This window comes from Chanos chanos, chromosome 7 (assembly GCF_902362185.1).
Source record: "Chanos chanos chromosome 7, fChaCha1.1, whole genome shotgun sequence".
NCBI classification, from domain to species: domain Eukaryota; kingdom Metazoa; phylum Chordata; class Actinopteri; order Gonorynchiformes; family Chanidae; genus Chanos; species Chanos chanos.
Window position 1 is genome coordinate 21,983,169 of NC_044501.1, and position 12,790 is coordinate 21,995,958.

At 41.7% G+C, this 12,790-nt stretch overlaps 1 protein-coding gene across 1 annotated transcript; it reads left to right on the forward strand.

The window, feature by feature from the left end:
• The first annotated feature begins 9,401 nt into the window (after nt 1–9,401).
• Nucleotides 9,402–10,313, forward strand: LOC115817513 (odorant receptor 131-2-like). Its single transcript, XM_030780829.1, has one exon. It carries the CDS (start codon nt 9,402–9,404, stop codon nt 10,311–10,313), a length of 912 nt encoding a protein of 303 aa, XP_030636689.1.
• The last annotated feature ends 2,477 nt before the right edge of the window (nt 10,314–12,790 follow it).

Genomic DNA, 12,790 nt, shown 5'->3' on the forward strand with positions numbered 1-12,790 from the left:
CCAGAGTTCTTACTAGAACCAAAAAATATGATCACATCACCCCTATCTTATCCACACTGCACTGGCTCCCAGTCAAATCTCGTACTGATTATAAAATCTTACTATTAACATATAGAGCATTAAATGGTCTTGCGCCACAGTACCTGCGCGAACTCCTGGTCTCTTATGATCCACCACGCCAACTTAGATCAAAAGGTGCAGGCTATTTGTTGGTACCTCGAGTTATGATGGCTACAGCAGGGGGCAGAGCCTTCTCTTACAGAGCCCCACAGTTATGGAATAGCCTCCCAATTAATGTTCGAGACTCAGACACAGTCTCTATGTTTAAGTCAAGGCTGAAAACTTATCTGTTTAGCCAAGCCTTTTGCTAATAGCTCCTCACTAGGCAAAGGAGCAGATCTGGAGGGTTCTCGGGCATAGATTGTTTGGTGAACTGGGATGTTTGGATGCTGTCGCCCCCCCACTCTAACATGTTCACTCAGGTTTGTTGACTGTGGAGTGGGTGGCCGCCTTATGTCCCAGAGTGCCATCATGTCCATATTACCTTCTAGCTCTCCCTTTTAACTATGCTGCACTAGTTAGTCTTGCTGGAGTCCCTGCCTGCACTCGGCACACGATGTATATTTACCTTTACCATTATGTGGAAATGAACATCTGACAATGTGTCTCTCTCTCTCTCTCTCTCTCTCTCTCCCTCTCCCTCTCTCTCTCTCTCTCTCTCTCTCTCTCTCTCTCTCTTTCTCTCTCTGTCGAGCCACACATGCTACTCCTGAGACACCAGTGATCCTGACTCCCCCCGCCCTGTGGACTGATCCATCCTGGTGTTATCATCTTCCATCCCCCGTCAGCCTCCTGTCTACATCGCCATCCCCTTTGTTCATGCCCCAATTTACTTTCAATTGTAACTGCCCACGTGGTCGGCACCTATTGCACGCCTGTCTGGCCAAGGAGGGGTCTCCTCTCTCTGTGGTCCTCCTCAAGATTTCTCCCATTTTCCCATTTCCCTCTTGGGTTTTTGGGGAGTTTTTTCTTGCCCGCCATGAGGATTAAGTCAGGGGGTGCCGTCATATTTTGATTTGACTATTGTGGCCTGTAAAGCCCTTTGAGACTGTAAACAGTGATATTGGGCTCTAAATAAACTTGAACTTGAACTTGAACTTGACTGTGTGCAAGGCTCTCACACATAGAAGTGAACATTCATCAGGCTCTGAAGGATGACCCTGCTCCTGCTTCCTGTCTTCACCGGAAGTTTTAAGTCATGCATTCCCTTCTTAGGGCCCAAGCACCGGAAGTGCTGTACCACCCGTGTCCAACGGAGGGCGCATGCACCAGTGGTGCAAGACCCTATTGTTTTCATAAGGATTATTAGAGTCCGAGCACCAGAGGGTGCATGCACCGGACTGGAGGTGGAAGGCTCTATTGTTTTCATAAGGATTATTATTATTCTTTTTCTTCAAGACTTGGCCATTTTTGAGGTGGTTCCCATGGGTGAAAACTTATGAAATTTGGTACACACGTCAGTGCTTGTGTCAGTTAGTCAGGGAGAGAGGCTTGGCCCTGGGTGTGGCCTGGGAACTCCATAGCGTCCCCATGTGACATCAAGTCTTGTGCCCAACGCACCAAATTTTGTATGCATGTGGGTCTCTCCAAGACAAACAATTATATTGTATTACCCATGCCCAACAGGAAGTGGATTATTTTGGATTTTGTGTGTTTTGACACGTGTTACATTTAGATTTTCTCCTCCTAGACACAGGGTTCCTATGCAGTATGGAAAAGTATGGAATTTGATTTTAGTAATTTCCAGGTCTGGATAAGTATGGAAAAAAGAAAAGAGAGTATGGAAAAATATTTGTGTTTCCAGACTGTTGTCCCTATTCTGTTTTCTAAAATATAAAAATTCAGAATTTCTAAAAATAAATTGGTCATACAAGCAGAGTGTTTTCATGGCATTTGGAGCAGGCAGCCGGCACAGGTAAAAAGCCCAGCAAAAGGGACTTATAACCCTTTTCCACCGATGTGGTGCCAGTTCCGACGCCTAATCTAGAACCAATTCCACATGTTTCCCCCGAAAAATTGCTTGTCCAAAAGTTGGAACCACTGACGTCAGTGGCTATGCAAATGAGAATCATGTGAGGACTAATTAGCTCAGCATGTGATGTGTTTGGCACATGACGTTCTCTAGAGATGCGAGAGTAACAAAAAAAAGTCTGACCAAGATGGCAGAGGATAAAGGCTACATGTATGATGAAAACATGTATAATTAAAAGATGTATGGGCAACCATCTGTGTCTACATCAGTATGGGTGGTTATTGTTATATGAACGTAGTCAGGGCCAGAGCAGTAGAAAAAACTCTCTCAACGGCTCTGGTCGGAGCAAATAGACCACTGTTGCTTCATTTAAAGACTCGAACTTTTGAGCTAGGTGACAGGCTTACTTTTTTCGCGAATATCGCCCTACCACTTTTCACTCTGGGGGCGAGTTTCACGGTCTGGAGGTGTTTCACTGTGTAGAAGCCTGGCATAAAAATAAATTTATAAAAAGCAAGGAAAGCAGATGCGTTCTGTCCGCCATGACTTTTTCCCCCCACGGAAATAACCACAACTTTTGCTACGTAACATTCGGTTCTCAAACCTGTTTAAATGTGGACCAGTTCTTAAAAGGCAGAACTGGCTTGCAACAGGCACCATCCTGGTGGAAAAGAGGAATTAGACAAATTTCTCTGGCCTCGTGGTAATCCAAATTACTAAAAGACTCCTAAAGTAAAAATAAATCAACATTCCAGGCTCTGAACCTCAGGGGAGCCCCCTGGACTTCTCCCTCATCTCTTGGGGGTAAATTTGTATAAGTAAAAACAAAAATCTAAATTTCAGCCTCTGGTCCCCTGGTAACCTAAAACATGACTTTCTCTCTATTTACTGTACCAGGCTATGGAGCCCAGGGCACCTCCCTGGTTCTCTCTCCAAACATTATGGGGTAAACTGGTGTCTCAAACCCCGGTATACACTTATTTAAATTTACATGATAAAAACTGAATAACATTGCATTGTTTTAACACTGCAGCTTGAATAAAATGCTGTGCATTGAACTTGTCTGGGTTTAGTGTTAACTGATTTGTATGAGCTACAGTATCTAGCTACAATCTTATGGCAATTATTTGGTAACATACAGTAATATCATACATAGTCAGAATGTAACATACATGTTAACAGTTGGATTTTAAAACCATTTATTTACATAATAAACATTTAGCTATTTGTACTTGGATGTCAGATATGGTCTGAAAAATCTACCAAGAAGTCTGGAAATTTGAGTCTGGAAAAGTATGGAATTTTGAAAAGGAAAATGTGTAGGAATCCTGATCTACTGAGGGAATGACTTAAACTCGTGTGTCACCATTTGGAAGTTGACTAGTGCACATGGGTATCTAGCAGTGGTGTGATTGTGGTACATTAACTCTATATGCCAAATACCGGTTACCTACTTACCTACCTACCTACGGCCACAGCGTTGAATAGTTTCGTACTGGTTTTAACTAGTGGAGTAGCTGTTGACTTTATAGGGAAGAACTCAGTTGTTGTAATGTAGCTGTGCCAGTATATATAATTATAAAAGTAAGACAAAGTGTACTTAACAAATGTCATCCATACATTTTGATGGAATTCTAAATAAATTTCCCTCACATTACAAGTGTATAAACAGTTATCTGAAAGGTATATTAATATATACTTAAAACTGAAAAAAAGTACATTTTAAAAAAGTACAGAATTAGTAAAAAAAAAAAAAAACTGTACTTAAGTATATTTAAGTGCATCTTAATGGTGTCTCAAAATAGTACAATTAGTACACTTAGATCTGATTTTGGTGATCCAATCACAAGTGGACAGCTCTAAGTACATCCGTTTACACCTGGCTTTAGAATTCCTGTCTCGAATGACTGCTTGAGATAGGATCTCACTTCCCCGCTCTATATGAAAATAAACATGTAAATCATTTCCAACACGTTACCCCTTTCACTGAATTTCACTTTTGCTTTTTTTTTTTTAATTAGAGGTAGTGCTTATAACATGTGAGATGTCAGACGAATTTGGTGATCACCGATCGCTGTTTTGGGACATTAAGCCACGTTAAGCTTTTTCACGTTAAACGTTGTTTTTAATTGGCAGGAGGTATCAATGCACTTCCCGTGCCTAGTCTGTCGGAAATTAAAAGAAGAAGAAGACGACAGTGGGCTGTGTGTATGGCAGTGCTGACTTCCTCATCAGTGGACCAGTTCCGTCGGTAAGCAAACTGCAGAGGGTCTAGAATGATCTAGAAGTGTCTGGAATGATCTCCTGGATGTGAGTCATGACTATCCTTTCAAAGCACTTCATCACAATTGGAGTGAGTGCCACAGGGCGATAGTCATTCAGGCGGGTCATGGTGCTTTTCTTTGGGAGGGGTACAATTGTGGTGGACTTGAAGCAGGAAGGCACAGAAGCTTGCTTGAGGGACAGATTGAATATGTCTGTAAACACATCAGCCAGCTCTGCTGAGCAAACCCTGAGTGTGCGCCCTGGGATGTTGTCTGGGTCAGGCGCCTTCCGTGGGTTTATTCTCCTCAGAGCCTTACGCACATCTGCCACTGACATGGCGAGTGAAGAGTTCTGTGTGCTCTCTGTGTCCATGGCCTCTTTCTGTTGGTCCGTGTTGAGGGCCTCGAAGCAAGCGGAGAACTCGTTCAGCTCATCTGGTAGTGTGGCGTGGCTGGTTGTGACCACCCTGCTCCTCTGCTGGTAGCGCCAGGAGTCTGCGGTGGTGTAGTATCCCTCCAGCTTCAGTCTGTATTGTCTCTTGGCCTCTCTGATAGATTTGTGCAGGTCATATCTGGCCTTTTTGTACTCTTCAGCGTTGCCTGAGACAAATGCAGTGGAGCGAACAAGTAACATGGATCGGACCTCCCTGTTTATCCAAAGTTTCTGGTTGGGATATTTTCTGCAGTGTTTTGTGGGAACAATGTTCTCTGTGCAGGTCCTCTAGGTCAACAGTAGAGTCCTCTCTCAAAGAAGCAGTTCTATACGCATCCCAGTTTGTACTCTTAAAGCAGTCCTGAAGCATCAGATGAGTTTCTTCATTCCACACTTTAACAGTTGTTTGTTGATCATGTCGTGCAGCAGCCCCAGCACCATCACGGAGTTCGCCCTTGGCGGTATGTAAACAGCTAGTATACTGCACTGAACTCCCTTGGCAGATAGAAGGGTCTACAGTTCACCATCAGCAGTTCTATGTCGGTTGATCAGTGTTTTTCTACAGCCTGTACATCTGAACCCACCTGTTGTTCACGTAGATGCAGATACCACCGCCTCTGTTCTTTCCAGATGCCGCTGTACGGTCCCCACGGTGGACGGAGTGTGTTGGTAGCTGAAACGCGAGTCTGGCGTGCTGTCTGAGAGCCATGTTTCCGTGAGAATGAGAGCACATCATTCTCTGATCTCACGCTGAGTTGTAATCCTAGCTCGCAGCTCGTCCAGCTTGTTTTCAAGGGAGCAAACATTAGAAGTAGGCTGGGTAGCGGCGGTCCTGTAGCTCTAGCCTTTAGCCCAGCATGTAGCCCACTTCTCTTGCCACCCTTCTGCCATGCCAGTTATTGGTAGCTATTGGAGTCCGAGCGCAGAAGAAATTCTAAGTCAGAGAGACTGAAGCTAAGTTTATGTCGAACTTTTCCGATGTCCAGGAGTGTCTCTCTACTGTATTTTACTTTTGCATAAGTGATCTGTACATTTAAGATAAGTACTAAAGCTAAAATAGATAATAAATAGCGTTGGTGTCAGGAGGATGACGTCTGCCTCAGTGGGCGCCATCTTGCAATGTCTAACTTTTTTAGTCAGAAGACTAAAACTAAGACTAAATCAAAATCACCTACCAAAACTAACACTGATCTACAGCAAAGAGACAAGCCCTCTACGCCAAAAATTGTTGGAAAGAAACACGTTGTAGGGAAACACGACGACTCAACTAGCCAAGCCAAACCATGCACTGCACCACCAACACCGACGCCAGGTTCCCAAGCAGAGGTGAGGAGTGATAGAAAACATCTCTCCAAATAACAGTCCCCAGCCTAGATATAACATTACAATGGGACCGCCCTATAAATTACGGTGCCCACTAATCAGCACATCCAGCTGGAGACAATTAAGTGAACAAGCGAAGAGAAGGAAAACCTAATTTTTTCTACGTGTATTTTCTCTTGATCAATGAATTGTTAATGACGTCGAATTTACAGCGTAGCAAATAAAAACCTACTATTCACACTAATTCTGTCCACATTGCAGATGTGCTCCTAACTTTACAATCTTAGATGTTGCATGTAGTGTGCCGCAGCACACAAGAGGGGTGTGGTGGTTCATTACACATTCGCTCATGAAGATTAAACTGCACAAAATGTTTAGAATTTGAGCATTACGACTTGCATGCCAAAACTGTGTCCTTGTACTTAATACACAACAACTGATACTTCCGATGTTTAAAACTGTTGAAAACGTTTGTTGTTGTTGTTGTTGTTGTTGTTGTTGTTGTTATTTTCATTTATTTTATTTTTTTTGCACATGCATGTTAAGTAAAGGCTATGTCTGAAAATGAGATATTACATGCAATTCAGCATCCTACATGGAAATAAAGAAAATTTCTGAGATGCATATTTACACAGCACATAAAAGGGGTTGTGGTACCATTGCAGGTTACATGAACAGGTGTTGTGTAAAGATGTGTTAGCGTATGCAGTCGTTGAGCATAATGACATTTACATGTCAAAAGGTTTACATTTTTTTACAAGTTGTTTTATTTAGAATCATGACACTGATATCTATATTATCTAAAGACACACATGAACATTAATTTAACAGTACTGTTTATGTTTGTTTGCCAGTGCCTCAGCAAGTTGGTTGGGAAAATTATGTGGTTTGTTGTTTTAAGCCCAAATCCTTTCAGCTGTTGCTATGACCATGCAATTTGGCACACACATCAGATGTTGGATGGCGAAATGTCATGGGTTGCAAAATGGCCGGAGGTGCGAGGGCCGGCCATCGCTGCTTGTGGCTATATTTATGTAGGGGTTGCCAGGCCCGTAGACCAGACTACCCATAATTCCCTGCTTGACCACATGGGTAATCTGAACCTATCTTCTCAGCTTTCACTGTAACGGTATTGGATACAGCAATGGAGCCAGATACCAGACACAGTGATGACGCAATTTTCGCCATAAATCCGTGGAAAATTCCAAACTTGCTCTCTCTCCAGCTCTTCAATTCTCCAACTCCCTAGCAGCGGCTCACTCTAGCAGCAGCTCACTAGCAGCGGGTGTCTCTAGCGGGTGTTCTTGCCTGCGTACAGAGACTCCGTTCCTCCCTGGCATTGGATCTCTCGGACGAGTGATCCTATCAGATCACCATTTCTCTGCCGAAGAAAAGAACAAACTTTCTCTTGCACAGCTGCGACTTTAACTTCAACCGGCTAATTACACTGTAACGCACACAGTATTCGAGTATTTGATATGTAACACCCATTCACTGAATGCTTGTACATAGACTCATCACCATTATATTACCATTTACCCTTTGATCATTCTATTTGCTGTTGATTATTGATTGTACCATATCAGAATTAGTTTGCCAAGTAGTATTGATTTTGTTAATAAATAGTATCTTTGAAATAAACTGTTGTCCTGTCTGTTTCTGCCGCAGTATTCACTGAATGCCAACCTCTGCCATCAAAGTACTCCCAATTACCTTCATCAACCTGGTTGTCCATGAGTGTTATGGATTTAGCAGTGTAATTGTAATACATTAGTACTGCAATACTCTCTAAGACTGTAGCACGGTGTTACAGCTAGCTTATCCCATTAATCTTAGTTGTTTAATTAACAAAATATTGAACACCCAAATTAATGGTTAATAAATTATATGAGACTGATTTTATGAGACTGATTTATTAATCCTATCACACCTACATCTTTTGGTGTCCCTGTATTAGGATTGCAATTGTACCTACATCTTTTGGTGCCCCGTGTGAGGATTGCAATTGTACCTACATTTAACAGTTTAGTTTCGCATTACAAGGTTCCCGACAGACCTTAGGCATAGTTGAAGACAGTCAGCCTTAGTTGTTAATGGTGATTATGCTGTGGTGAACATTAATCTATTGCTGCTGTCATGTTTGCAATAAAAGTTATCAAAACACTGTTGTGCTGTAGCCAGTGTAGCCAGGTTTATTTTCCCCTTGCTAGAAATCTTCATCAGACACCAGATAGTAGGGTTACTCTTTTAATATGAACTTGTGTACTGTTTCAGAATCAGGAGCTTGTGGTTACAACAATCTTACAACATTTGATTAACAGATTAAAGACTAAGAAAACTAATATGAAAGAGTAGTTGTATAAGCAATCTTTCCACTCTTTGTGGTGATAAATGTGCACAACAGAGGTTTCTCTGTACTTACTTTTGTGCGACAATTTCAGCATTAGTGATTCCTCTACCAAATCTGCTATCTCCCTGTTTATAATTATCTGCAGATGACTCAGTTAATGACAGACTTTTTTTTTTTTTTTTTTGTAAATCCAGCTCAGGTCAAGTTCACATCCCAGTCAGGGGCTGTGGTAAATTTGAATTCACATGACTATTCTGTCTGAACTGGAAAAAGTCAAGGAGTTACATGTAAATTTTGACAATGATTGAAGGAAACTTTAATTGCGGTTTGAATATCATTTCATCCATACTAAGTAGGCTATAGAAGTCCCAGAGAGTATATGAATACATGCAATAAATAAAATGATGTAACACAGTTGAAAAGCCCATGATTTTGTTAACTATTTTTATTCACGTTCTGGGTAAAGATACAAGTGTGCTTTAAGTGAGAGGGGAAGGGATGGGGGTGTGAGTGGGAGACGCCACCACCTTCCAAGGTCCCACGGTCACAGACTGATTTCACACTGATACACCCTTATAAAACAGTGAGTCTCTGTGTGAATATGACACACTCTCTATGAATCAGACCACCAGAGCATGTAAGTTACATTACATTTTTTTTCCACTTTGACTGCTAACATTTTATAAACACCTACAATATCTAATTGGTTAATTGGTTTTAAAGATATTATCTGTCTACTCACAACAATTAAAAAGAAATCACAGAGGAAAATTATAGCAAAGTTCTTTCTTGAGGAAATTCCATGGCAGACAATGAGATTTGAAAGGATCCAACTATGCTGCGTTTCTTTCGGACAAGCAGACTTGATGCAGCACTCTATATATCAAAGAATTTGTTCACCGAAGACCATTTGTTTTGTTTTTTTTTATTTGAAATGATGTTTTGCTTTTTTGTGTTATCATTTGCAGGTGAATGTGGATACTCTAATGAGGCAGGACAATGAATACAACGAAAGGGGACAGTTTTGAAGAAGCTTTAGCTAAAAACATTGTTATTGTTTTTCTCGGCATCATAATAATTTTCATAAATGGAATATTAGTGGTAACATTCTTCAAAAACTCCATTTTTCAAAGTGATCCACGGTACATTCTGTACATTCATCTGGTAATGAATGATATGCTTATGATTTTTTTATCCGTAACACTCTTTGTTCTGACATATATATGGCCTTTTGTAAATGTTTCAGTTTGTTGCACAATACTTATTATTGGAACCACAACCACTGGGAACACACCACTAAACCTGGCTGCTATGGCTGTAGAGCGCTACATTGCTGTTTGTAAACCACTGCATCACACTCAGATCTGCACTGTACGAAGGACTTACATCCTCATATGCCTGATCTGGAGTGCGGGGTTTATTCCTGTGCTGGCTGACGTCATCATTGTAATTGCCACCCAGCCTTTAACCATTTTTAACACATATATTGTTTGCTATATAATCAATATATATAACACAAAATACCATGTGGACAAGACTGTTGTCATCCAAGTTCTTTACATGTCAGTTGTGTGGATAGCTCTTATCTTCACATACATTAGAGTATTACTTACTGCCAAAAAAGCTTCAACAGACAGTTCTGCAAAAAAGGCTCAGAGCACAATATTGTTACATGGGATTCAGTTGCTCCTGTGTATGCTGTCTTATCTCACTCCGGTTTTAGATATGATTTTGATTCCCTTTTTCCCAGCTCACAGGACAAAGATCTCCTTTTTCAATTATCTCCTCACAAACATCATACCAAGACTATTAAGCCCACTCATCTATGGGATGCGGGACCAAAAATTTGTCAAACATGTAAGAAGCTGCTTCTCATGCAAACAAATTATTGTAAAAGTTGAACCAACATAATTAACTGCCTTATATGTTAGTTTAACTGATGTCCTTAAGGTGGTCACCCAAGTGTGTCATTTGGCTTCTTTCTGAGACAAAAATATGCAAATAATGGCATGTTTTTACAACTGAAGGGCTGTACAGTCATAAGTATACACTACCTTTCACTATGTTCTTCATCATACAGCTCTGCAGAGCATCATCTGCAAATATATTCTCTTTTTCTTTCACTGGACACACTCTATAAGACATCTGTCAGTCAGGCGAGTCTTCGTGTTCGATTTGATCATTTTCATCTATGAATATAGTGTTATGCCCAGCCTAGGGGTACCGAGCATAACAAAATGTTTCGCACCAGTATCTCTAAGAATGGAAATGGGAACCCTGTCTTCCTCGTTACCCACCAGAGAAATAAAACCCTGCGTAATGAAAGGCTTAAAATCATCATCAACCTCATGTCTTCGGCACCCCTCGATTAAAAGCTCATGCTGATTAGCTACTGGTTCACATTGAACTAGTGCTACAGCAGAGGGACTTTTATTCCTTGCCTGCTCCTTTTTCTTTAAAACTGGACAGACAGAAATGAGGTGGCCAGGTTCATGACAATAAAAGCATGCACGGCTTTCACCAGCGGCAGAAGGATTCCGCCGAAAAACTTTAGGTGATCGTGCCTTTCTATTCTCAGCAGTTACCGGGGGTTCGCGGTGCAGGGGGAACGAAAACACACCCTTATGGGTTAAAGCAAATTCGTCGGCCAGCACAGCAGCTTCCGCGAGAGAAGCAACCTTTTGCTCGTTCAGATATACCACAATGCGCTCCGGCAAACACTTTTTAAATTCCTCTAAAAGCACAAGCTCTCGCAGCTGTCCAAAGTCCGTTACTTTGCTAGCTTGACACCACTTATCAAATAGCACCCCCTTCTCACGCGCAAACTCCACATAGGTTTGGTTGACCTGTTTTTCACAATTTCGAAATTTTTGTCTGTAGGCCTCCGGGACTAATTCATAAGCACGTAAAACAGTGGCTTTCACCACGTCATAATTCAAACTTTGCTCAACAGAGAGAGTGGCACATACCTCTTGGGCTTTCCCCACTAATTTGCACTGGAGCAGTAGTGACCAAACCTCCTTTGGCCAATTCAAAGTTGCTGCAATACGTTCAAAGGCATTAAAATATGAATCCACCTCGGATTCTCTGAACGGCGGCACCAGAGCTATATGTCTACTGACATCGAAAGTTTGATGGGGAGAGTGCGGGCTCTGCGGTGTGGTAGGTGAATGGGGAGCGAGACTCGGCTGGCGTTCTAGTTCTAACGCTCTCACCCTAAGGTGCATAGCCTCCACCTCCAACTCGCGATTTCTCACCTCCATCTCTTTGATTTTTAATGTTAACCGGAGCTCCTCAACAGTTTTCCCCGGCGTAGTGGATGGATCTGGGGTGACGGGCGGGACAGGCGGCGCAGGATCTCGGCGCTCCACATCAGCCTTTCCTGCTGCCTCTGTAGCGGGAAACCCACCAAACAAACCCTTTTCCCCCAGCTTCTCTACCAGAAGCTGTTTCAGGTCTTCTTTTTTAATATTCAACGGGGCTGGAACATTCAACAAATCGGCAATAAGCCGCAAATCCGCCTTCTTACATTTATTCAACTGCGAGAGTGTAGGATTTCTCGCAAACGAGTCCAAATCAAACTCCATTGTGCCACCAAAAAAAACCCAAAATGTCCACCAATTTTTTTTTTTTCTTTTTCAATATTTTTTTTTAGCTCCCGGACGAGCCCCCACTTGTTACGCCCAGCCTAGGGGTACCGAGCATAACAAAAGTGACCCCCCCTTTTTCCCGGACGAGCCCCCACGTGGGCACGGGTCATCACTGGGTACAGGAAAAAGGGGGGGTCACTTTTGTTATGCTCGGTACCCCTAGGCTGGGCGTAACAATAGCATCTCACAGTCTCACAGAGATAAGTTGTTCAAAAATGCGTTGACCCTGAGAGTTGGGTTAATTTTTGATACAGGTAATCAAAAATCACCCTCTCTGGTGTAGCATTTAAGTCAATGTCACTTTGCAGATCAATGATCTCCATAGCAAGGTTGTTCATTTCTCTCTTTGAAGTGTGAGGTTGATCAATGCCCTTTGTTAATAAGTGAGTACATCTGGGTATGCCTTTCAAAAATTTAAACTAAGCCAAGTTTTATTTCAGGGAATTTTAAATAAATGTGTCACACTTTGCTGTTTATTTTCAGAGAACACTATAGACTACACGTATGTGATTCAGCAAATATTGGGGTTTTTTTTGTTTGTTTGTTTCTTTGTTTTACTTCTTTTTCCATCATGTGTTACGCATTTAATGTTAAATAGTGTCAATTAGTGAATTACTAAAATCACATCCTGCAAAGTTATTTGTCCCATAAATTTTCATGAAAGAAAAGAAAACACATGAAAGAAAAGAAATTTCTTCATAAGTATATAATTATGTTAAACATTGCACATGTTTGCAT